Source organism: Vulpes lagopus, chromosome 8 (genome assembly GCF_018345385.1).
Source record: "Vulpes lagopus strain Blue_001 chromosome 8, ASM1834538v1, whole genome shotgun sequence".
Lineage (NCBI taxonomy): Eukaryota > Metazoa > Chordata > Mammalia > Carnivora > Canidae > Vulpes > Vulpes lagopus.
In genome coordinates, this window is record NC_054831.1 from 67,872,914 (window position 1) to 67,897,914 (window position 25,001).

Here is a 25,001-nt window from a genome sequence, read left to right on the forward strand (position 1 = left end):
TTTAGGTCTTATGTTTGAGTCCTTTACATTATTACCTCTCTTCTTCACTAATTATTCCAAAAAAGACAGTGATTAAACCTGAAAGAGATCAGGAATTCTGGAAATATGTTTGTAGAATACATACCAGGTGGGTTTTACATATAGACCTTCATTTATCTAAAAGATATCCCAATTTAAAAATCTCATCTTTCCATAATGGAACAGTACCTCAGAAACCGGGTTGGATGGGATGCCTGGGTGGCTCAGTGGATGAGCCTCTGCCTTTGGCTCAGGTCGTGATCCCGGGGTCCCAGGATCAAGTCCCGCATCGGGCTCCCCACAAGTAGCCTGCTTCTCCCCCTGCCTATGTCTCTGCCTCTCTCTGTGTCTCTCATGAATAAATAAAATCTTAAGGAAAAAAAAAAAAAAACAGGCAGAAAGGACGCTTGCCTGTGACGAAGAATGGAAAGCCTTGGCTACTGCTAGTCAGAAATCTGGCCACATGGAGGGGCACCCCTTTTTCTTGCAGAGGCCCCACTCTACCAAACACAGTTTCTGAGAAGACTTCTTCAGTGATCTCCACCAAAAACTTTTCCATTTTCATTTCTCACTAAAAAAACGCACAAAGAAACCAAAAGTCATTATGCGATCACTCACTGCATCAGGAGAAACAAACTGTCCACCATGGGTCCCATCTCCAAGGCTACGGATGACTTTGGGGACAAGACACAACCACCTAAAATAGTTCATTGACAAGACACAGATGGCAAAATGAAGGGTTTAGAGCTCCCTTCACACATTCCCTTATCACTTCATCATCATCGATTCATTCAGGCCACAAATACTTGCTATACTTCCGCAAAGGAGATAGATGGTAAATGTCAACAGGACAGTCATAGTTCAAGTTGTTTGCTCCCAGTTTACACGTTTGGGAAGAGAAACAAAACCCAATGGGACAGATGGGGCTGCCAGAAGCACAAACCCACAAACGAGCTGTTTAGGGCATGAGGTGACCAGAGCTGCTGAATCCAGCAAACCTCTGGCTGCTGAACACAGTGAACCTCTCCATGGAATCCTAAACCTCTGGGCATGAGAAAGTCCTGCTCCTGGGAACATTTAATATTTCAATTATTATTCCAAGAGGCCAGAAGGATGGCATCTTGGCATCTGTCTCATCTGGGGGCAAAAGACAATTAGGCTGCATTTAGCTTTACTGTTCTGTAACCTGCAGGCAGGCTCCCCTCCCAACAGCTCGTCAGTGTCCAAATCAAACAGATCCTCCAGGCAAGAATAAACAGGGCAAATATGCAGATTGTATTTTATGGGAGTTATCACAAGATAAAGCAGCTCAGAAGCTCACAGACCAGTAAGCCAACACAGGCACGTGGCCAGGACCAACCACAGAAAAATTAGCTCCTCACTATCTGCTCAACTTGAAAACATCTTTCAGTTTTGTTCATTTTCATACAGGTCATTGAAAAAAAAAAAAAAGGCTGAAAACAAACCAAACCCCTGAAATGGCTAGCCACTGACAATTGTTTAAACTAGGACACCCTTAACAGCTATATAGCACATGAAAGTATTTAGAGTATTGTATATTTGCCCAACCTCTGCTTCCCCACTAGACTAAACACTATAGCTAAGAGAATTCCAAGACGAACGTATGTGGAAATCTCAAGGATCTAGAGCAGAGGAAAACATGCCACATCCTTAGGGCAATATCCCATGGTTTGGGAGGCATCCACCATTCCAATCGGAGGAACACTGGGTTTTCAACAAAGGTTCTTATATTTTGTAAACCTTTAGGATATATGCATTTATTTCAGGGGTCCATGAAGACCTGCAAATTATAAGCTGGGCTGTATGGTGGAAACTACTTCTCTGAAGAAGACTCACAGACTTTATCATATATTGAAAGGCATTTGTGATCCAGAAAAGGTGAAGAAATGCTGTTTTTTTAAAAACAAAAACAAAAACAAAAACAAAAAACAAACCCCACAATCTTTTAAAAAAGGGTTCCATATTGGTGATGTTATGATGAACATTTTTTCAGCCGAAGAAACAGCATACATATTTCAGGGAAGTATAAAAAATTATTTCAAGTGTCAATATTATAAGGTTCCTTGTTGTTCTTAATTTTTTAACTTGAATTCAGATTTTCTTGGGCTGGAGTTTAACAATAGTTGACTGACCCTTACGAAGATCAAAACATTTTACACACACACATACACACACACACACACACACACACACTTTTAGGAAAAGAGAAAGATCATTCAAACTCCTCTCTTTCATTATAAAGATGCTACATTTTACCAAAATCTTGCCTTTTTATTTTAGCAAGACATTTAGCAAAAGTGTAAGACTCTAGCCTTATACAAATGGTTCATGCTGGGTATCCCTGGGTGGCTCAGTGGTTAAGCACCTGCCTTCGGCCCAGGGCGTGATCCTGGAGTCCTGGGATCAAGTCCCACATCAGGCTCGCTGCATGGAGCCTGCTTCTCCCTCTGCCTGTGTCTCTGCTTCTCTCTCTCTCTCTGTGTCTCTCATGAATAAATAAATAAAATCTTTAAAAAATGGTTCATGTTTTATAGAACTAAGATATTTAGGAGAAATTTTGAGTATCATCTTCAGGTAGAAGTAAGTTTTTAAAGTAACCCTTTTTCATTTCTTCTTGTATTTTCTGAACCCAAACTCCTCTGGATAGGGTCAAACTTGAATGTCAAAGTGTACTATACTGGAGATGGTTGTATGGGTACAGGTGAAACATCCATCAGACTCATATTCGAAGAACACACCTTGGCTTTGTAGCAAAAGATGAGTGCCAGAGTATACATTTATTAATATGTTTGGCTTAAATGAAATATTTAAGGTTGGGCTATTTCCCTTTAGCAGACTTCTGATTGCTTGGATAAAAGGATGCTGACACCTTGCCACCTGTGAAATGCCATCTCTGAGGCATATGGTCAAATGGGCACGAAATATATAGCAGTTCATAAACCTTAGTGTACATGGTAGCCGTGAAACCTGACCCTCAGTCTGCTCAATTTCCCTCTCTCATTTCAAAGCGAGGAGATGAATGAGGTGATATGGTACATTACCATATAGTTATAATTTGAACGTCTCCTTAGACTGAGTTCACTCATTTCCTATCTTTTGGCATCATACTCACCATGAGGGAGGTGATCAAACATGTGAGTTTTATATGAATAATGTAGTAATGCAACATGTGAACATTATCACCTATGCAAACAATTTCTATACTCACCGTGTGCAAACATTATAGGGCCTACTACGCACTTCAAACTACTTCAACTGGCAAAATTCAGCAAGTGGCACATGCCAAAGATCGGCTTTAGTTCTGGCCAAATGTGTGACACTGTGTTGCCTTGTAAACAAACTTATAATATATGACTTTCATCCATAAGGAATGTAGGCTGACTCCAATGTAAGATTAAAATTGGTCCAATAACGAATTCATTCAAGGATGACTAACGTTCCTTTAAGAAGACAAAAGGGAGAGTTAACTTGTTTAAGATCCAGGGAATGGAACCAGAAAGCATAAAAGTCCGGAAGACTTGACTGCCTACATTTTTGCCCAGTTCCTGCCAAATTCTCTTCCTGGCCCAGTCTTGAGAGACTAGGGAAGCATGGTGTTAGCCTCAAATCTTCAAGAACTGACACTTTTTTTTTTTAAAGCAATGGGTATTTTTGCAAGTGTCAGTACAAAGAACTATTAGCAGGGAATCACTAGTACATAAATAATTGACAGCTAATTGCACCCTTCATCTCCCTTCCTAAAGACAGAGTTTATTTTTTTTATCTTATTTCCTTCTTATTACTTTTTTAAAGTTATCTCTCCATTCAACAAGGGACTCAAACTCAGGACCTTGAGATCAAGAGTTGGATGCTCTACCAAGTTTTTAGAAAGACCGAGTTTTAGAAAACTGAGTTTTTAGAAAGACAACTCTTTTAAGTCACAAAAATTTCTTTTAGACCATCACTAAGGCAGTTTCCTAGTCTTTATTGACAACATATTCTCAACTCTCTCTAGGCAATTATAACATTTAACTTTACATTTTTGGCTGCTATGATTTTTAGACTGTTCTTTCTTTCTTCTTTCTTTCTTTCTTTCTTTCTTTCTTTCTTTCTTTCTTTCTTTTTCTTTTTCTTGGTAGGGATAGACGACACTTTCAAAATCTTTTTTCAAATAGTTTCATTGTAAGTCCAGTCTTTTCTCCCCTAGCCTATTTAAACTGTTTCCTCAACATTCTCTTTACAACATATTTCCTAGATATTTGATTATTTTTCTGTTTCTCTATAGGAAGATCCTATTTAAATATTTTCAAGCATATTCCATCGAAGAATAGAGTACAAGCATACATCCCGAGAGCTCCTCCCTTCTCAACTGAGTAGATTTGAGAAATTTTAACTCAAGATTTTTGTTTACATGATGTTCAAATGTAAAATTGTACTCATTCCAAATCAGTGACATAAGGACCATAAGCAAAAACTTAAAAGGTGGGAATGAAGATGAGTATTTTCTTTGTGAACTCCAATTATGCTAACTCAACAGCAAAAAAAAAAAAAAAAAAAGCAGAGGTGGTGTTTTTACTTTTAAAATTGTTGTCATAGTTGTTGTAATAGTTTTTTTTTGGTGGGGGTTCTATTATTAAAGAAAAAAATGTGTTAATCCTTTAATCCCTCCAGAACATCAAACAAAGAGGCAACATTAGTGCACTCTCAGGTTTACATCTTTCTCACTGATTAGGTGAAAGAAAGTAAGAGAATCCTACCAAAAGCCTAGGTCCTTGTCCTCATTCTGCCACTTAAGAGTTCAATGACCTTGGGCAAGAGCTTTCTATATCCACATCGATTTCCTCATTCATAAAATGGGTAACTCTATCTGCCTTCGCTTCCACACTCAGTAGTGGCAAAGGACCAAGCAAAGTAAAATATACTGGAAAGCTCCACACCGAGACAGTTTACAATGAGCTTTAATTACTACTTGCTGATAGAATAGCTTAACAAGATTAAAAAACAAACAAACAAACAAACAAACACACAGCACTATTCACAATAGCCAAGAGACAGAAGCAGCCCAAATGTCTATTGACAGATGAATGGATAAAGAAAATATGGCATATCTATACAATGGGATGCCATCCAGTCTTAAAAAAAAAAAAGGAAATTCTCTCATATGCTACCACATGGATGAACCTTGAGGACATCATGCTGAATCCTCAAAATAAGCCAGTCACAAAAAGGACAACTATTGTAGGATTCCATTTATATGAGGTACCTAGAGTAGTCCAAGTCATGGAAACAGAGTAAAATGGTGGTTGTCAAGGGCTGGGGGGAGGGAGAATAAGGAACTGTTGTCCGCGAGGTACAGAAGTGTTTTGCAAAATGAAAAAGTTCTAGAGATCTGTTATGCAACAATGTGAACATAGCTAACTCTACTGAACACTTCAAAATGGTTAAGAAGTTTAAAAAAGATACTTTAGTGTGGTTAGTTCAAGGTAAATTGGAATTAAGTAGGATGTAAACAAAATTAAACCAAAATAACAGCTTTTGTTAGATTCCTCCATTAGCAATCAATCTTGCTAACCTTAGAAATGCATGCTGCAGGTTAACCAAGGCTCTGTCCCCAAAGACACATCCACATAATGGAGTATCTATCATCCCAAATGCCCTCCTCTGGGTCTTCCACCACTAAAATTCACCTGCTCATCACCCTCACAGCACCTGACTCACACTGCTGTTAGTTTAACATATAACCATATAACACAGGGCAGGCAGTGACACATGTCTGGTATCATCATTAGACCATGGGTTTATTTAAGCTTTTATTTATTTATTTATTTATTCATGAGAGAAAGAGAGAGGCAGAGACACAGGCAGAGGGAGACGTAGGCTCCCTATAGGGACTCGATCCCAGGATCATGACCTGAGCCAAGGCAGATGCTCAACCACTGAGCAAACAAGGTGCCCCAGACCATGGGTTTCTTGAGGGGAAAAACCATATCTAACACATCTCTGATTTCCCTTCTAGCTCCTAACTCAATAGCATAATCACTTATCAAATGTTCACTAACTGAAAACATTGTTTCACAGTTTCTATCATCTTTCATTTTGCTGTTGGAGCAAAACTCGAGAAAGAGAGGACAACTTTAAGCAGTGCATAAAGGTCTTTGCATTGTTCTGCATTCAAATCGGATAAAGAAAAAGGAGAAGAATCATGTATTTATAGCTGTGTTTATAATGATACAACAAAGATGTTCAGTTACAGCTCTTTTTTTTTTTTTTTTTTTTTGGGGGGGGGGTTTTTTTTTAATTACAGCTCTTTAAGAAAAAAAAAAAAAAAGCTTGAGCTGCAAAGTTTATAATAATCCTTCCCAATCCATTTATGGCTTTGAAATAGCCAGAAGTCTGTATTATGTTCACAGTCCTTATAAGGGTTCTTGCACAAGAGTGCAATTTTAAACGTGGGCAAACTTCAGCCCTCTAGAACTTCCATGAAAAAAACCCATAAATCCACTGTGAGAGTGCTGAATTAGAGTATCAGGCTCTCTGGATTTTTTTTTTTTTTAAGATTTTATTTATCCACTCATGAGAGACACAGATAGAGAAGGAGAGAGAGAGAGAGGCAGAGACACAGGCAGAGGGAGAAGCAGGCTCCGTGCAGGGGGCCGGATGTGGGACTTGATCCGGGGTTTCCAGGATCAGGCCCTGGGCTGAAGGCGGCGCTAAACTGCTGAGCCACCCGGGCTGCCCTCAGGCTCTCTTTAAAACGTGTAACTCTTACCCATACCCATAGGTAGATCGCCAAGATAAATATAACCATAAAGAAATACAGACCAATATGTAATTTTATTCCTCAAACAGGTGTCACTCAGAAGAGAAGACATGAAAAGAACAAGAAGGCATGTTAACCCGCTCTTGATAATGAAGGCAGGGATCTGTACCAGTGAGATGACCCACAAACAACACCTTCAGTCTCAAGGGGCTCAAAGTCTAGTTCAGGAGATAGGATGTGGGTGTCAGTCATGGGGATGGATGGGACACCATGTGGCCTGATGCAGTGAGCTGCTGTAAAGATCAAGTGATGGAGGAAATGCCCATCACTCCCCATTCAGGGCTCCCGTAGCCGCTGGGCCTGCAGATCGGCCACACAGCACTCACCACCCAGTTAGAAATGAGTAACCGAGTAACTTGAACATGACAGTCACCATGCACAACTAAAGAGAGATGCAAAGAACGGTTTTATAACTTCTAATACAGACTCCCCACTGGCCACTGAGCTTGATGGCAGGAGCCAGGTGTCCAGTTACCTGTGCCCATCCCAGTCCCAACTGGGAACCCTGGGCCGGACATGTACGGTCCATGCAATTAGCCCTGGAACTCCACTTAAGCTTCGCACATAACTTACCAAAAGGTCAGGCAGCCAGCCCACGGCAGGGCCAGGCTCCCAGTCCAGGTTTCCCTGAGCTGGGAGGCTGTGACAGAGACCACAAAGACCCACAGCACCTAAAATATATCCCTATCTGACCCTTGACCCCCCCCCAAAAAAAAAACAAAAAACTTTTCAACCCTTGGACTAAGGCTCAAACTCAGGAGGATGAAGTCAACATTGGCAGAAGTTGGAAAATGCAGAAGAGAGAGGATTTGAAAGAAAAAATGGGGAGTTCAATTTTAAATGGGGGTGGGGGGGGTAGGCACTACTCACTGGGGATGACAAAGAGGAGACGTGACATTCTGGACACTAGGGAACGAGGCTAGGGCAGAGCCGCAGATGGAAAGTGGAAGTCCTGGTGAATGAAAGACAGAGAGGGGCAAGATAGCTGTGGTTTAAAAATTGTCGTGGAGGGGCACCTGGGGGGTCAGGGGGTAAAGCAGCTGACTCTTGAATTCGTCTCAGGTTGTGATCTCGGGGTCCTGGGATCGAGCCCTGAGTGGGGCTCTGTGGTCAGCAGGGAGTCTGCTTCAGGATTCTCTCCCTTCCCCCACGTACACACTCTCTCTTTAAAATAAATAAAGAAATCTTAAAAAATAAAAATAGGGCACCTGGATAGCTTAGTGGTTGACCATCTGCCTTTGGCTCAGGGCGTGATCCTGGGGCCCTGGGATTGAGTTTCCATAACGATCAGTAGAGACAGAGACAGGAGTTTCAGAGAGGTAGGGAAGAAATGGAAGCAGGGGCATGAAACCTGGTGTGATCCAGGTTGGGATTTACAGGAAGAGAAAGATGGGATAGGAGGGCAGACAGGTGTTTGTTTTAAAAGGCAAGGAGGCATTTCTTTTTCCAAAAAGGGAAGGGAGAAAAAAGATGGTCGACTCCGCAGAAAAAGGCTGCAGCCATTCTCCAGGTGAGTCCAGGTCCTGGGTAGTCCCCTCTCACACAGACTGACTCCAGGCTTAGCCACATGGCCTGCTGTCACCAAGGGGGTCTCGGCAAACATGACACAAAGAGATCCTCCACTGAGGCTCATTCTCTCCCAGTGGGCTTGTAGTCCTGAGACCAGCATGACAATGAGCCAACCAGCCTGCTGAGGGATGAAAGACCACCTAGAAGAGGAGAGGGAGCCCCCCCCCAAGCTGACAGCTGCTAACCCGCACACCTGCAGGTGGCTATCCTAGATCACCTGGTCACTAGGCAACTTGCCAACTGGCCAGTGATGCACAGAAGAGATTTGGGACCTACAGGAAAATGGTGGGGACTTTAGGCTGACGAGAGCAGTTTGTTCCATGGCAAAAGCTAACTGAGAACAAAGGAAGATTGTTCTGACATTAAAGGCAGTCCAGGAACCAATCCAATGCTGTGGGTACTTCAGAGTCATAAATGCCCAAAAGTATTTCAGAAGGCTCTGAAGACATCTAGCTTTGCATTTTCCTTTTCTACCTTTCCAAGTGCCTATCATGAGCTATGATCCCGCAATAAATGTTGTCATTATTGTTATTATTGTCACTTACCCCTTGAGATGAGCAGGATTACAGCACAAATATACACGGCTGTACCTACGTACCCAGTCACACCCACGAGTTAACATGGAAGCCTAACAGTTTCAGGGGGCTTGCACACACTTTTTCATTTCTTACAGGTAGGAAAAAAGGCAATCGAAGCTAATGTGTATTTAAATTAACCCAGGCTGCCGGAGATTAGACATACTTAGCCAGTTTTCTAGCTCTATTTGGAAGGTAATTGCTATAAGCAAAGGAGAGTTGACAATTTTTCAATGCAAAAAATTAAAAGACAGCCTTGAGATCAATGATGGGAAATTAATTTTATCCTGAAATATTGTCCTAAGAATGTCTACCATATTTGTGTTTTCTATGATGAGCTCTCTTGCTGGATTTTCACCGATAAAACACAGTTTTTTCCTATGAATAGCTTTCTAGTTTAATACCTGTCGCATGTTTTCTGGATTCTCTCCAATAATCTATCTTGTAGGTTTAAGAAAGTATGCAATATAGGCATATACATATACTTCACTCCTATCTCCCACAGAATTTACTCAATCAGACACATTTTTAAAAACATGTTTAACATTTTTGGAATTAAAAGGTCATCTTCAGATTGAAGGTGAATACACATCCTCCTGTTTCTTCTTTCTTCTGAAAAGGCTGGTTCAGGGAATATCTCTAATTTGGTCAGATTCTTCCAAAGTCTACAGCTTTCATGGCTAAGACAATAGGAGAACATTTTTTTTCTTTTATACAATATGTTTACTGATGAATATGGGGGAATAAAACATGGTCAACTGAACATATGCTTCTTCCTAAAAATACATTTTTTTTGAGAAAGTATAAACCCACAGATAAAAAGAACAGGAAATGAGAGGAGAGTTGACAAAAATGTAGATGATAGAAGATGACAGTGGCACTTAACAGAGTAGAAAGTGAGAATATAAAGTACCAAGAGTCTGGAGATTCCTGTCTGGGTACACAGACCAAACAAAAGGAAAGACATGCTTTGTACCCCTGCCGTCCATCTATAAAAGACCAGAGGCCAAGAAGCTTTGCCATTGCACTTAGAGCTTCCAGTGGGCTTTGCAATGTCTTGCTCTTAATTATATACAGACAGTCAAAAAGCACATCTTTGAAGAAAGTCTCCAGGATGCAAAAATAATTCCAAATTTTAGAAGTTTCAAGAGTGACAGTACGGACAAATTAAAATGAATAGCTCATGGCTTAGATGTAAGTGAAAATATTACAGCCATGGAATAACAGGAAACTATAAAAGTAGAGATGAAAAGAAAGCTCTTGGGAGGCAGAGATTTTCAAATATAAAAATTTCAATAGAAGAGTTTGGACGGAAGTGGAAAAGACTCAGTTAAACAAAGAAAGATTTCTTTCTTCTCAGAAAGAAATCGGAAGCTCTAATCAAATATCTGACAAACTAGAGTCCCAGAAAGAGGAATACACAGTGGGGAAAATTATCAAAATAAAAATCAGTCATTTTCTAGAACAGAAATGACTGGCCCTTCATAATAATGTTCATATGAGAAGCTGGGCACAATAAATGAGAGCCTCGCCAAGGCAAAATTTCCAAATACCAAATGCAGAGCAGTCCTTGATATATTGCAGAAAATTAAAAAAAACAAAACCCAAATGACACTGGTGAGCATATCAACAGTGCTGGATTGCAAAAACAACAAAATAATATCTTTAAAATTTCAAAGAAGAATCTTCATCATACCTGAATATTATACCTAGCCAAACTATTAATTAAATGTGAAGCTAGAATAAAGATATTTTCAAGTTGGTAAGATCTCATAAAAGTAACTTCCTCGGAAGGTTCCATGTTTTCTTACTGCCAAGCATTTCCTTATGTTGGCATTAGCTTACATTACTTATTAGGCCTCTTGCCACTTTCCATTTATAGGCTAAACTCCACCTCCATTCTGTAAGGACTTTCTGTTCCTACCAGCAGGGTGCAGTCTTCCCACCCTGATGCTCCTGAGTCCCATATGGTACTTCTACTCTACCTATCATCATGATTTAAGGCCAAGACTTTTTTCCCAAAACTAACAATAGACGCTTTCTGCAGGCTGCCTATTTCTTCTTTATGGCTCTGGTCTTATAGCCCATGTACTCACCAACTGTGCCTGATACATTTTCTTTAATAAGCAGACATTCACTGAGGAGAGAACAGTCAATTTAAAATTTCACATCAATCCATTCTACTAAGAATACTGCATTGAGCCTACTTCATGTCTGTTCCAAATCCCTTCCTCATCCGGACTTTCTAACTCAGTCTCTCTGCATACTGAGCAGAAGGGATCAGTTCTGGAGAAGAAGAGCAAAGAGGAAAAAAGTTATTCTTTCAATTAAAAAAAGAATGGTCAGATGACCCAGCAATTTCACTCCTAGATATATACGTACGAGAAATGAAAACATATGTTCATGCAAAAACTTGTACTCGAATGTTCCTAACAGCATTATTCACAGTGCTAAAAGTGGAAACCACCCAGATGTCCACCGAATGATAATGGATAAATAAAATGCGATATATACATACAATGGAATATTATTGGGCAATAAAAACGATACTGGCATATGCTGCAGCACGACGAGATGAACACTCATCACTGAGTGAAGGTAGCCAGTTGCAACAGACCACCTCCTGCATGATTCCATTTATATGCAATACCAGGAGCAGATAGATCTACAGACAGAAGGTTGGAGAGTGGTTGCCTAGGACTGAGGGAGTTTGGGAAGAAAGAGGAGTGAGTGCTAACTTGGAACATGGGATTTCTTTAAGGGGCAATGAAAATATTCTAAAATCGATAGTAACGACGGTTGCGCACCTTTGTGAATATGCCCAACACCACCACATAATATACTTTCAATGAGTGAATTATACCTCAATAAAGCTGTCTTTTAAAAAAGATCAATATGGGAAAAAATTAAATCCATGTATTACTTATCTTGAAGGCAAAAAAAATAAATAAATTCAAAGAGCATTGCCTTAAGTAAGGCAAGATTTGCAAAGCATGGCTAAACTGAAAAGGAACAAAACATGCATTTAGGATGAAAACACCAAGTCAAAAGGAAAAAAAAAGGGGGGTCATGTCAGCGGATTTTTCTTTGCCTGAAAATTAATACATAATTTGCTCACTGCAGAGTTTACTAGTTTAAGAAAAACCATAACAAAGTGCAAATGAAAAGTACTGGCTTTTACTAGAAGCACAGAGTGCCTGGATATAGAACCTTTTGTAGGTCACTTAATTTAAAAAGGCAGCGTCTCTAGTTTCACTACTTGCCAATCACTTTATTTCACGGACCTGTTCTTAAGGACAATTAATGGGTAATGTAGTTCATATGTAAAGAGGGCCAGGATCTGAAAGTACTGCTGAGGTTTATTCCAGGCATTCGCACAGTGATTTTACTGCATGTGATCTGTGGGGGCAGTGAGATACAGCACCCACTGAGAAAGCCTTCCTGTTGGAGGGATGCTATCTATGATGGTTACAACAGAAATGTGGAAAACTTTTGATTCTTCCAAAATGGACGTGCTAAATGTTTTAAACTATCTAAAATTAAACGATGAATTCGTATATTTTTAAACTTTAAAAGCTTCATTTTAAAATAGGGCTGACAAAGTCATACTGACATAAAGCCATGGTGGATGGGGAAGAGATAAAATAAGCTAATGAGGGGCACCTGGCTGGCTCAGTTGGAAGAGCACACTGACTCTTGATCTTAGGGTCATGAGTTCAAGCCCCAAGCTGGGGTTTATTCAAGAATAAAATCTTTTTAAAAAAATAAGACATCTCTAAATCTCCTTTTGCATTCCTTCTCCGGGAGTCCTGGAATTAATAAACCAGACCTACCAAGCCATGATTTTCACATAAAGTACACTTAAATCCTAGTCCTTCCATGGTCTTTCAGAATATATTCAAATTCTCACTTATCCTAGTGTAACTCATTTGAATACATCCAGGGTTTAAGATACGGACCTAATGGGCACCTGGGTGGTGTAGTTGGTTAAGCATCTGACTCCTGGTTTCAGCCTAGGTTGTGATCTCAGGGTCATGAGATGGAACCCTATGTCGGGCTCCTCTCTGAGCGTGGAGTCGGCTTGAGATTCTCTCTCTCCCTCACCCTCCACCTCTCCTGCTTGTGCTCTGTTTCTCATATAAATAAATAAATCTTTAAAACAAAAAAAAGATATCAACCTAATTTTAAGGGGAAAAATGGATATAAAAAACATTTTCATTAAACAGAGGAAACAGTTCTTTGACTGTTTTAAATTCTCTTCATTTTTCTCTTCTCTTCTAGGTTATTTGTAATGATAAACTTTTCAGTCTGTGTGAAAGGAACATGAACCTGGCTTGATTTGGGATCAACATTTTGGTCCATGCTGGTTAAAAGATATTCAAAATTTCTATTCAGCTATGTCACTTCTGAGGACTTACAACACTGAGTTATGGACAAAATCCTCCCGTTGGATAACTAAAGATTCTGAAAACCAAACCTATAAGGCAGTGGGTTTGTATGACGATGTGATATGAATCTGAGAAACTGGTTAATTTTGGCATGTGAAAAAAATCACATGAATAAATGAGTGCAAATAAAACACTCTTATTTCTGGAACACAGACTGTTATTTCTTTTTTTCCAGACTCTTCTTTGCACCCCAGTGCAAAATATAGAAGAATTCAGATTCTCGATCTCAACATATATTAGCTACGCTGCAAACTCGTGGCAATGAACTCTACTAGTCATACATCCTTTGTTCAATCTCCTCCATTACTTAATTTTATATATATATATATTTTATTGTGTAAGAACATTTACCAAGAGATCTACCCTTTTAACATATTAAGTCCAAAGTACAGTACTATTAACTCTAGGCCACGATGTCACAGGACAGATTTCTAGAATGTATTCATCTTGCATAACTGCAACTTTATATCTGTTGATTAGCAACTCCCCATTTCCTCCTCCTCCCAGCCCCTGGCAACCACCATCCTCTCTGCTTCTAGGAGTTTGACTGCTTCCGATGCCTCATATAAGTGGAATCACACGGGATTCATCCCTCTCTGGTTGGCTTATTTCACTTAGCACAATGTCCTCCAGCTTCCTCCATAGTGTCTCATCATAATGTTTTAAATGGCGAAGCTGGTAAAGCAGATTAGTTGATGGCAATCAGGCCACACCTTGCTTTATCAGCACCCTGTTCCCGCTGTTTATGACTTGTCTTGCAGTCAAGACTGTGTCAGATCTGGAAATGATTTCCCTGCCAGCTGAGGTGAGAACACTGTTTTGATGTATGGAAAGACTGCTTTTTAAAAGTCAAGGCCTCCTGGCAGTTCCTCTGTAAACTACTATGGCAGCTGTGCTAGAGGCCATGAATATTACATAAGGGCTGTCCATGCATTCAAGCCAGAATCTCCAAGCCACAATTCCCATAGCAACACACAGAGATTTTACTCATCTCAGAGATGAAGCAGCCAGCAAAAGTGCCTAATGCCACCCGATTTTTTTTTTTAGCAAGATCAACACAGTACTTATTCTTTTTCCAAAGCAATAATTTGTTCAAAAGAAAACCAACGACGGTGTGAAATGTTCATTTCAAAGTTACCCAGTATCACACAAACCAAGGTACTGTAACCCTGACCAACAATCTATGCTTTTAGAAATAGCTGCCATCTGAATGGCTGCATGGGAAAAAGAATTTGAACCTTCACAATCAGTGAAATGAACCACCCTCTTGGCTAAATATTGTACTTAGAGATTTTATATCTGATTTCCAGTCCCCTTTCCATATATACACACTTTATTATAGGATGGAAAAGAACATGTTCCAAGGGAAGAAACCTTTTTTAAGATTTTATTTATCTATTCATGATAGACATGGGGGGCGGGGGCAGGGGCAGAGACACAGGCAGAGGGAGAAGCAGGCTTTATGCAGGGAGTCCAATGTGGGATTTGATCCCCGGTCTCCGGGATCATGCCCTGGGCCAAAGGCAGATGCCAAACCGCTGAGCCACCCAGGGATCCCCGGGGAGGAACATTTTTAACTAATAAAATCCTTTACTGCTTAATTTTTGAAGAGCATAACGCAATCCTTTTTTTTTTTTTTTTTAACAGAAGAAAATACTACTACACAACACCTATGGAGTAAAATTTGGGGGAATGATTGCTCAAGCCTAAGAAAACACACATTACCTTGAAGAAAGTTGTTTTTCTAAACAGAGAAATGGTTTACTGGAAGCAGGTTCTTCCTCTTTGTATATTTGGGGATCCTTTTTTGGGTGTCTACACTGTCCACCCACAGAAACGAGCTGGTTGGATTATAAAACAACCTAAGAGCCAAGACCACTCTAATATATCACACTTCCTTTTTCTATCAAGGAAATCAAATGCACTCCATTTCTTGTAGTTCTTTAAAAATCAGACAATGAAATACTGTAAGAGACCAAACATAGGCTTTAAAAGAAACTTCCACAGGTGGCCCATCACAGACCCAGCAGAATTGGCAATGAAAGAGCTTGGCAGGGGAGAAATGGTTTTACCTTTGCCTTTTCCAACTGGGCCTGGGCCTGTCGCTCTGCTTCTCTGCGCACTGCCTCCCGATCTTCCTCCAAAGAAACATCTGAATCGGATGGACGGCTGGTGTAGGAGTCTGCCGAACCCTGGAGAGAAAAATTTGCATTTTAAAACAGATTCCATCTATGAGGTTTGCCTTGGAAAAGTCTCATTGACACCGCAGTTAGCTTCCTGGATTATGCTATAAATTCCTGAAAAGAGGAGAAAATAATCTATTTTGTGGCAGGCCATCTAGAAAAACCCTGCTTTCGTTTGCAGACCCTTCCCTAGCATAGTGGTGCCTACCGAGTTACCATTCCTTCCTCAGTCTTAGGTTCGGATTACCATCCTTTCTGGAAGCCAGAACAAGTTCCCCTGGCATTAGAGCAGCTCGGTGGTGCAGTGCCCGGCTTGAAGGGCACAGGGGGGTTTCAAGGATGACTTCAAGAACAGACTACCTGCCATGGCCCGTATTTACAACTGCAGAGAAGATACGTCTAATAAAAAAAAAATCAATTAATTAATTAATTAAACCCAGAAAAGAACATCTAACGAGTTCTCAACTTGAATCCTCCACCACGACTCCCGTTTTAACCCTCAGCATCCTTCGGTACCTTGCCATTCACCTGCTTCCTTCACCGACAAGACTGGAAGGGAACAGCAGCCAGCGTCCCTCCATCCTTAAGCCACACATTTTTGTCAATGGCTTTCGGCAGCCGTTTCATCAGAGCTGTCTCAAGAAAACACCTGCCCAGGATAGCGTGTCTGGCGATAAATCACAACATAGGAAAAGGAGCTCGGAAAATCCTAGGACTCTCCCCAGCTCCCCCTCTCTCGCAATCAGGATCCTATTACTAAATCACAGGAGCCCCTTGGCAGCACTCACTGCAACGAGGAGCAGGAGCAACGGCAGTACAGAGTCTCCCCTGGACCAAAGCCCCTGAGCTTACACAGATATCCGAATTCTTCAGCCTTCCTCCCTTGGCTCTTTTCAGAAGCCGGATCCAGGTGGCCTTCATTAGCCAGACCGCGCCTTTCTCATCCGCAGCTGCAGCCCCGGGCACAGATCCTCAGTGCGCGCTGAGCCCTGGAGCGCCCCGGCTCCTTTCCTATCCATGCTCCGGGCAAGCCCCTCGTCTCGGTCCCTTCCTGCCTCCGGGGCTTTCACTCCCTACCCCGGAGGACTTCCAATCCACGGAGGTTCTTAGTTTCCCATCCCAGGGAGGGGGGAGTGGAAAACAGACACTCGGATGCCTTCTATATTGCTTTAAAAATAAGGAACACTTCAAGTGCATCCAAAGACAGGCAGCAAGTCGTTCTAAACTTGATGCATCTTATTACTCCGAAGAGTCTCCTCTCTGCGCTTGGATTGTGACAGGAAATTAGTTGTAAGAGACCCTGTTTTTAAAAAAAACCTAGTGCAAAACGTATGCAGTGACATTTGCAAGTGCAAAGTTCAAGCCTTATCTTCGGAGATCTGGAGGGGGAGGGCGGAGGACGCACTCACTGCACTGGGCATGCTCCCTCTGTAGCCTTTTTACGCAGATGCCTACATCACACTGTTAATCTATGTCAAATTGCCATTTTGCATCCGAAGTGTAAACAGCTGGAAAGGGCTTTTCGGTTATATAGTAACAGGCGCATGGTAGGTTTGTCATGTTTCGGTTTCGGTCGAAACAGTCTCTCAAAGACAAAGCATGAAGTCTTTTCATTTAATGATCCCTTTCCATTAGTCCTGCTGCAGGGAGCGTATCCTATGCCAGGAGGCAATTCAAAGATAAGCAATATTATGCACACAGCATTGGACGGTAGGAATCCATGAGTGAGTGATGCTCATCAGTCGTAGCATCAACCTGCTCTTGACTGCTTGTGACTTCCCTTAACAAGATGCAGGAGACAGAGCTGCCCATTTAATTAGGACACGAAAGTAATCACAGCTCTAAGCCACGAGTTTAACCGAGCTCAAAATGACTTTGAACTGCTTCTCCAACTGAGAAACCACCGTTTGAAAGAAAGTCCTTAGAATAAATAACAGTGTGAATGGTCAGGACCACAATTATGAAGAGATTGCAAAGCTTGGTTGATTTATTATTAGCTCGAGTTAAGAGTTTACAGAATAATTTAGTACAAGTAAATAAAGTGACTGAAACTTGGGATGATACTTATTCATTTTTGCTACTAATGGGCTTACGTTTTTAAAGTTTTCTGAAGAAATGCACACTCCTAGATTTCTTACAGTAAACATGAAATTCCATCACCGCATTCCTAACTACAGCTTTGTTTGCGTGGTGGGGCGGGGGGTTATTTTGTCAAGTCTCATGCAAACGAAAGAGGTTTTTAAGAAAATCTTTGTAATTACTTCTCCCTTCATTCCTCCTTCCTCCCCCAATTCCTTTCATCTGGGGACTAAGACCAATCTTCATTATGTAAATGTTAGAAAATACAGTAGAATAGGGGCTTTAGAATAACAGTTACTGATTGAATGCACCTTAATTGTGGTATCATAAATCAATAAACAAGTTATATTCTTAGGACGTGAATGTATAATGCATGGGAGATAGAAAGTGCATTGCAATTTTTTATTCCAATAAAATTCACAAGGGACACTGGCATTCTTCTCCATCAACACACATGCTAGGGGATTCCTAATTTCTTCCCAGTGGGGTTTCTCATAGCGAGAGTAGCACAGTAGAGAATTACCCGGAAGAACAACTTTATTCCACAAAGGGCCTCAGGCCCTAGTGTCACAAGTGTAGGCATTTTAAACCCAATCATCTGGCAAAAGGTTCAGTTCACATTTCAGTTAAGAACCCCTCTGCCCCTGGGAATCCCTGGGTTGCTCAGTGGTTTAGTGCCTGCCTTTGGCCCAGGATGTGATCCTGGAAACCTGGGATCGAGTCCCTGCATGGAGCCTGCTTCTCCCTCTGCCTCTCTCTCTCATAAATAAATAAATAAAATCTTAAAAAAATATATATATCCTTTAAGAACCCCTCCCTCCCATAAGGAGAAGAGCCTAACATACACATAATTGTGCGCTATCCCCTTTTGTTTTTGAACAAAATAAGATTTAAAAAGTCCTTTGCTGGGGCACCTGGGTGGCTCAGTGGTTGAGCATCTTGGTGATCCCGGGGTCCTGGGATAGAGTCCCACATCAGGCTCCCCATAGGGAGCCTGCTTCTCCCTCTGCCTGTGCCTCTCATGAATAAATAAATAAAATCCTTAAAAAAAAAAACCATAAAAAACCCTTTGTTAATAATCAGATGTAGCTTTTAATTGCACAGTCGTGTTGAGACATCTTTCTAGGTTTAAATAATAAAGCATTAAAAAAAAAAAACCCAAACTCTACAGTGACTTTTGGCAAAGATCCTCTTAATATTTGCAACAACATATTAATTTCTGGCTTTTTTTTTACAATATGAGATATGACTCCCAACTGAGGTTAAATGTTGCTTATAGTAGGCGCCACTTACTTTCAACATTCTTTGTATCTGTATTAATAATAGTAAAATGGCAAAATATTTTCCTTAGGGAACTTACATGAACCCATTGCACAGAGACATACAAATAACTAACCATCACTTTAAATTTTCCCACCCGAAAGATAACCACTATTAAAAAGCAGCATGTTTCGACCTCCATAATTCCTGCATTTTTGAAAGTCACCCTCCCAACATGTGCATTACAATTAATCTGCTTCCTTCTGGGAGTGTGTGGATTTATGCAGTTAGAAGTAATGTATCTAATTAAGCCTTTGCCTTTGGTACCATATGGACTTTCTGGGTCATTCTGCCTCAAGTAGCCTTCACTCAGGAACAGCTGGCAGTCAGATCCATAACTCCAGAATAGGTTCATTACAAGATGTACCCTTGATCTCTTGGGTTGCTACCATGTGATTAGCTAGTCTTTTGTAGTTTTGTCCTTGTGGGTACTTCACAGGTTCAGCTACAAATATTTCCTTTTCTGCATCATAATATATCTCATTCCTCATTGTACAGTTCCACAATGTAACTTGCAATCTGATGTTTACCAAAACTCATCCAGGATCATTCACTTTTTTTACTCAGAACTCTTATTCCAAACATCTGTGCTTTGCTTATAGGAAAATAAGTCAATTGGATTAACTCGTGCTTTTAAAAAATTTTTATTATTATTTTTTTAAGAGACGGACAGGGAGCAAGAGAGGATGGTGGGAAGGGGCAAATAATCTTTTTTTTTTTTTTTTTAAAGATTTTATTCATCTATTCTTGAGAGACACACACAGAGAGGCAGAGACACAGGCAGAGGGAGAAGCAGGCTCCCTGCAGGGAGCCCAAAGCGGAACTCGATCCCAGGACCCTGGGATCATACCCTAAACTGAAGGCAGATGCTCAACCACTGAGCAACCCGGTCTCCCAAGAGAGAGAAAATCTTGATCAGACTCAATGCCCAGCATGGAGCACAATGCAGGGCTCGATCTCAAAACCATGAGATCATGATCTGAGCTAAAATCAAGAATCCAGGGATGCCTGGGTGGCTCAACCGTTTTGTGTCTACCTTTGGCTCAGGGCATGATCCCGGGATCCGGGATCAAGTCCTGCATTGGGCTCCTTGCAGGGAGCCTGCTTCTCCTTCTGCCTGTGTCTCTGCCTCTCTCTCTATGTGTCTCTCATGAATAAATAAAATCCTAAAAATAAAATAAAATAAAATCAAGAATTGGACTGAGCCACCCAGCCGCCCTAACTCATGCTCTTTATCTACTCTTCAGTTTTTGTCTTTTTCCAATTTATGCCAAATATTTGCATAAAAATTTCACCCTTTTTCTAGAACACATTTGTTTATATTTATAAAGTTTGCTTTTTTGATACTGTACTCTACCATTTCAATCATATATATTTCCAGCATCATTTTTCTTGAGTGTTCTTGTTCTTGTATTTTCTCTTTTAAAGCCAAAAGGGCAAGAGTCATAAGCTTATTCAGGAGTGGCATCTTAGATCCCAAAGTGGTCATCTATTTCTGTAGGAAATCTTCATATGAAGACTACCCCAATACTCTTGGGCAAAATCAGTTTCTCATAGTATCCCAAGGCTACCCTGTTTCTAGATAAATCTATGTTCCATCTAAAACCCTCAAGACTTCAAATGACCCTCCTCATGTATGCTAAGCCAATGGCAAGTTTGATTTCAGTGGTTTCCTCCTGACCTGCCATGGGATAGACAGACATCCCGCTGCCATACTCCCCAGGCCTGCACTTTTAGAAAAAAACAAAATGGTCCAGACTTCTGAGGCCAAGGACCAATGGAAAAGAGTTTTACCTTGTACTGTCTGCTTGCATTAGTGGGTAGAGATAATTCTTTCATTTCTCATATTGTCACCTTTTTTCACAGTTCAGAAACATGATTTTTTTTTTTTTTTTTTTTTTTAAGGTGAAGAGGTCTGGGCAGCCTTAGGTGGCTCAGAGGTTTAGCGCCACCTTCAGCCCAAGGCCTGATCCTGGAGACCTGGGATCGAGTCCCACATCGGGCTCCCTGCATGGAGCCTGCTTCTCCCTCTGCCTGTGTCTCTGCCTCTCTCTCTCTGTATGTCTCTCATAAATAAATAAAATCTTAAAAAAATAATAATAATAATGTGAAGAGGTCTGAATCTCTAAGAAAATGAATTACTAACCCCTACATTGTTGAGGTTACAACAAAACCATACACTGTTTACTAACAATGACAATCCCTGACTCAAAAAATTTTAAAAAATGAGAGACTATTGAGATGAAGCACATTTACATGAATACTGTATACTGTAGTTTGCAAATGTCATGCAATTATCATTCATACCCATTCAGTTAATGAAATTCTCAAATGTGATTGGCCTGCCATTTGGCTTAATGTGAAAATGTTAACCAAGGTGATGGTAATAAATCCATGCAAATTCATCTCTGTGTGGTAACTCTGATGATTATGTAAAAGCTAAAATATTAGCTTCAATTTTCTCAAGAGCACAGGGAAATTTAGAAACTTTGTTAACTACCCTATGTACTGAGGAAAAGACTAAATGTCACCAAAAGCAAAACAAAAACCCAACCACATGCATTTACTGAGTACTTAATTAACGACTTTGCAAAAGAGTATGTGCTCTGACTGTAAGTTAAATGCTGGGAAATAGGATAGTGATAAAGATGAAAGCTAAATCACCATCATGGAACCTGATAATCTAGTTGAAAAGGAGACCAGTTTTTAAAAAAATAATCAGAAAAATAATCACAATGAGAAAACACAAAACACGCTGAGAAATAAAATAATGGTGAGCAGAAGCTATTTTAGTTAGGGTGATGAGACAACACTCTGAGACACTATTTAAGCTAAAATATCCCCCACAAGAGAAAGAAAAAACAAGTTAGCTTTGGGATGTGTTGAGAAAAATGTTAAAGAAGAGGGAATAGCATCTGCTACGGCCTGAGGACAAGGAATACTCAACAGTTTGAGGAAGTGAAAAAGATTAGTGTAGCTAACATGCTCCTTTTTTTCCAGAGTATTTATTTCAGCCTCTCCTTCTTTATTCTCTCCTCTTTCTCGCCCTGTGGGTAGATACACACTCAAGCAAACCTGCAATACAGGATTTTGTGAATCCTTCTCATTTTTGTGGCATCACCTCACAGGAAAAACTCCTTATCTCAGTTTGAGTTTCTTAAGTAGAAGTGGCATTTAAGTTGTCAGTAAATTCTGCATTATGGGGGAAATCATGTCTTCTGAGATTTAAACAGAGTTCTCGGATTTTCTTCCTTCTAAATCCAGCACTATCTCATAAAAGCTAAAGGTAGTCTGTTTTTGAGATTGTGGTATATTACATTAATAGAGCAATCAATTTATTAAGATCAGGCTATGTATATGATTGATGATAATAATAATTGCTAATTTTTCATGAATGCTCTAACACTGTGCTAGGCACTGGGCAGATTCACCAATGCTACATAACGTAATATTTAATCTTTACCTCCATTGTCATTGATGAAATAACTGAGGGACAGAGAAGTTCAGTGACAGCATGGAGGTGACCAAGCTAATAATCAACAGAGGTGGGAGGCGGCTTTTGAATTGAATTCAAATCTGAATTCAAGTTCTAGGCATGCATCAGTTCATGAAAATAAAAGCCAGAACAAACCCCTACCTGCAACTAATGTCTCTATTGACTGAAAACATCTCTTTTTCTGCCTGCCAGGCACACCTATAGCTATTTCTGATGGTTATAAAATGCCAAGATGACTTCCAGTCTCTTTGCTGTCTTTGCAAAACCTAACCATGTGTGCACACATTATCTCTCTCTCTCTCTCTCACACACACACACACACACACACACACCCTTTACAGAACCTCAAATTTTATCTTCCCAAAAGACACAATGAAAGTCCAATGAAATAGCTAATTTCTCATTCATTAGCGTAATGCTGTTTTGTGCAAAGAAGGATTCAGAGTTAGCTGCTACCCTGAAAATTTCCTTCCTTCAGAGTATTGCAAAATCGTAAAGCCTTCTTTTCATTACTTATCTACAATTGAAAGTAGATAAGTAGGAGAGGAAAACAATGGGAGTCAAGAAACCGGCTATTTAAATTTCTCTCTTTTCCCTGAAAATGAACATAACTTTGGCAAGCTGGCCTTCAGTAGCCATTTTGGCAGCTAATCTTGCCTGAAGCTGGCTGGAATTCAAGCATCTTCTGAGTGTGTGTTTGATAGGAACAGTTGCTAGTGTTGAGCACTGAAGCTGAAGTTATTAAAAAGTATAAATCAGAGCCATGACTAACTTACCTATCTTTAAGAGTGGTATTTTTCAAAAAGAAGAGTAATGTATTAAAACACTGTTAACCACCAAATTATTCCTTAAAGGAAGGGCATGATGGCTGTTTATTTTTTGTAGAAGAACCCCTGTACAAAATTTGCATTTTGAAAAAGTTAAAATTAAATGGCCAATTTAAATGTTATTTGAGTTTGGGATTTTAGGCACAGGATAAATAATTCCCCTTCATAATTACGACATTGTGGGGTGGGTGTGTGCTGAGGGAGGTTTTTAGGCCTTTCATATCTACTTACTAACGGTGATAGATGACAAATATGTTTCATGCTATATAATTTCTTACCTAAAACTTTACCTTTCAGCCATGAAAATGGAAGTGAGTAGGCAAGAAGCAGAAAAACTGCAGCCTGGGAGAGTTAACTTTTCTTAAAATATTGCTGAAAATTTTTAAATTAAATGAGGGAAAAGGAGTGAATGAATCAGATGTAGGACATTTTTGGCATGGGAACTCATGGTGAGTATAGATACTGTCAGAAACTCTGCGTGGACCTCACTACCTTCAGTCTTCCCACTGAGTCATTCTAATCAGCACACACACATGCTCTCACTCCTCTCTGCCTAAGAAAACCTTCCTTCGATTCCATTTTTTCTCTGCCAGCTCCCATTCCATTTCTTTGCTCCCCTCTGTAGAAAAAAATGCCCCAAAGACGTTGCCTATACTCCCTTCCATTCTCTTCTAGTTTTCTCTGAAACCTACTCTCTCCCTGCAGGCCACCATCACTGCTGATTAGGGGTCATCAGTGAATACATGGCTAAGTTCAAAGGGCAGTTCTTGGTGTGATTCCTTCTTAACCTATCAGGAGCATTTAGCCTGGTTGTTCAGTATCACTCCCCATCCTTTATTCACTTTCTCAACATGGTTTCCAGAAACCACTCTCTCTTGGTCTTTTCTCTTACCTATTGGCTGCTCCTTCTAAGTCTCATTTGCTGGTTATGTGCTCTTCCACCCATCTGCTGCAGCCTCCTTCCCACACACAGCCTCCCTCTTTCTGCTCCATCACCCTCCTAGTTAAAACTGTAATCCCCAGGGACACCTGGGTGGCTCAGCGGTTGAGTGTCTACCTTCACACTCAGGGCGTGATCCCTGGTTTGGGGATCGAGTCCCACACTGGGGTCCTTGAGAGAAACCTCTTTCTCCCTCTGTCTGTGTCTCTGTCTCTCTCTCTGTGTCTCTCATGAATAAATAAATAAAATCCTAAAAAACAAAAAAAAACCCGTAATCCCTAGGGCCCTCCAGTATCTCTAGTTCCACTTACCCAACTCTACTAATTTTTTAAATGGTGCTTTTACCTTCAAACATACAATGTAATTTACTTATTATGTTTATCATTCAAGGTCTAGCTCCCTCCAATAGAATATAACAACCATGAGGGCAGAGATTTTCTTTGTTTCTGTTTCATTCACTCATTTACCCCCGAGTGCCCAGAATAGTACCTGGCACAGCATACATGCTCTCTAAATATGAATGGATGAATGAATAAGGGTTACCAGACAGAGCTTGTTCTCCCTCACATCTCATATCTTTTTTTAAGCTTTTATTTATTTATTTATGAGAAACACACACACACACACACACACACACACACATACACACACAGGCAGAGGCAGAGACACAGGCAGAGGGAGAAGCAGGCTCCATGCAAGGAGCCTGATGTGGGACTTGATCCTGGG

General features: G+C 40.4%; 1 protein-coding gene across 8 annotated transcripts in view; it reads right to left on the reverse strand.

Moving 5' to 3' along the window:
* The window catches only part of CACNB2 (calcium voltage-gated channel auxiliary subunit beta 2), a 382,570-nt gene that overhangs the window by 106,640 nt on the left and 250,929 nt on the right, over positions 1-25,001 (reverse strand). For 7 of the 8 annotated variants that reach the window (XM_041767556.1, XM_041767558.1, XM_041767555.1 and 4 more), the window contains one exon: positions 15,503-15,622. In XM_041767556.1, the coding sequence (XP_041623490.1) occupies positions 15,503-15,622 (120 nt within the window). Of the gene's footprint in view, positions 1-15,502; positions 15,623-16,465; positions 17,033-25,001 lie in introns of those variants that run through there. The other variant, XM_041767559.1, reaches the window with a different exon arrangement.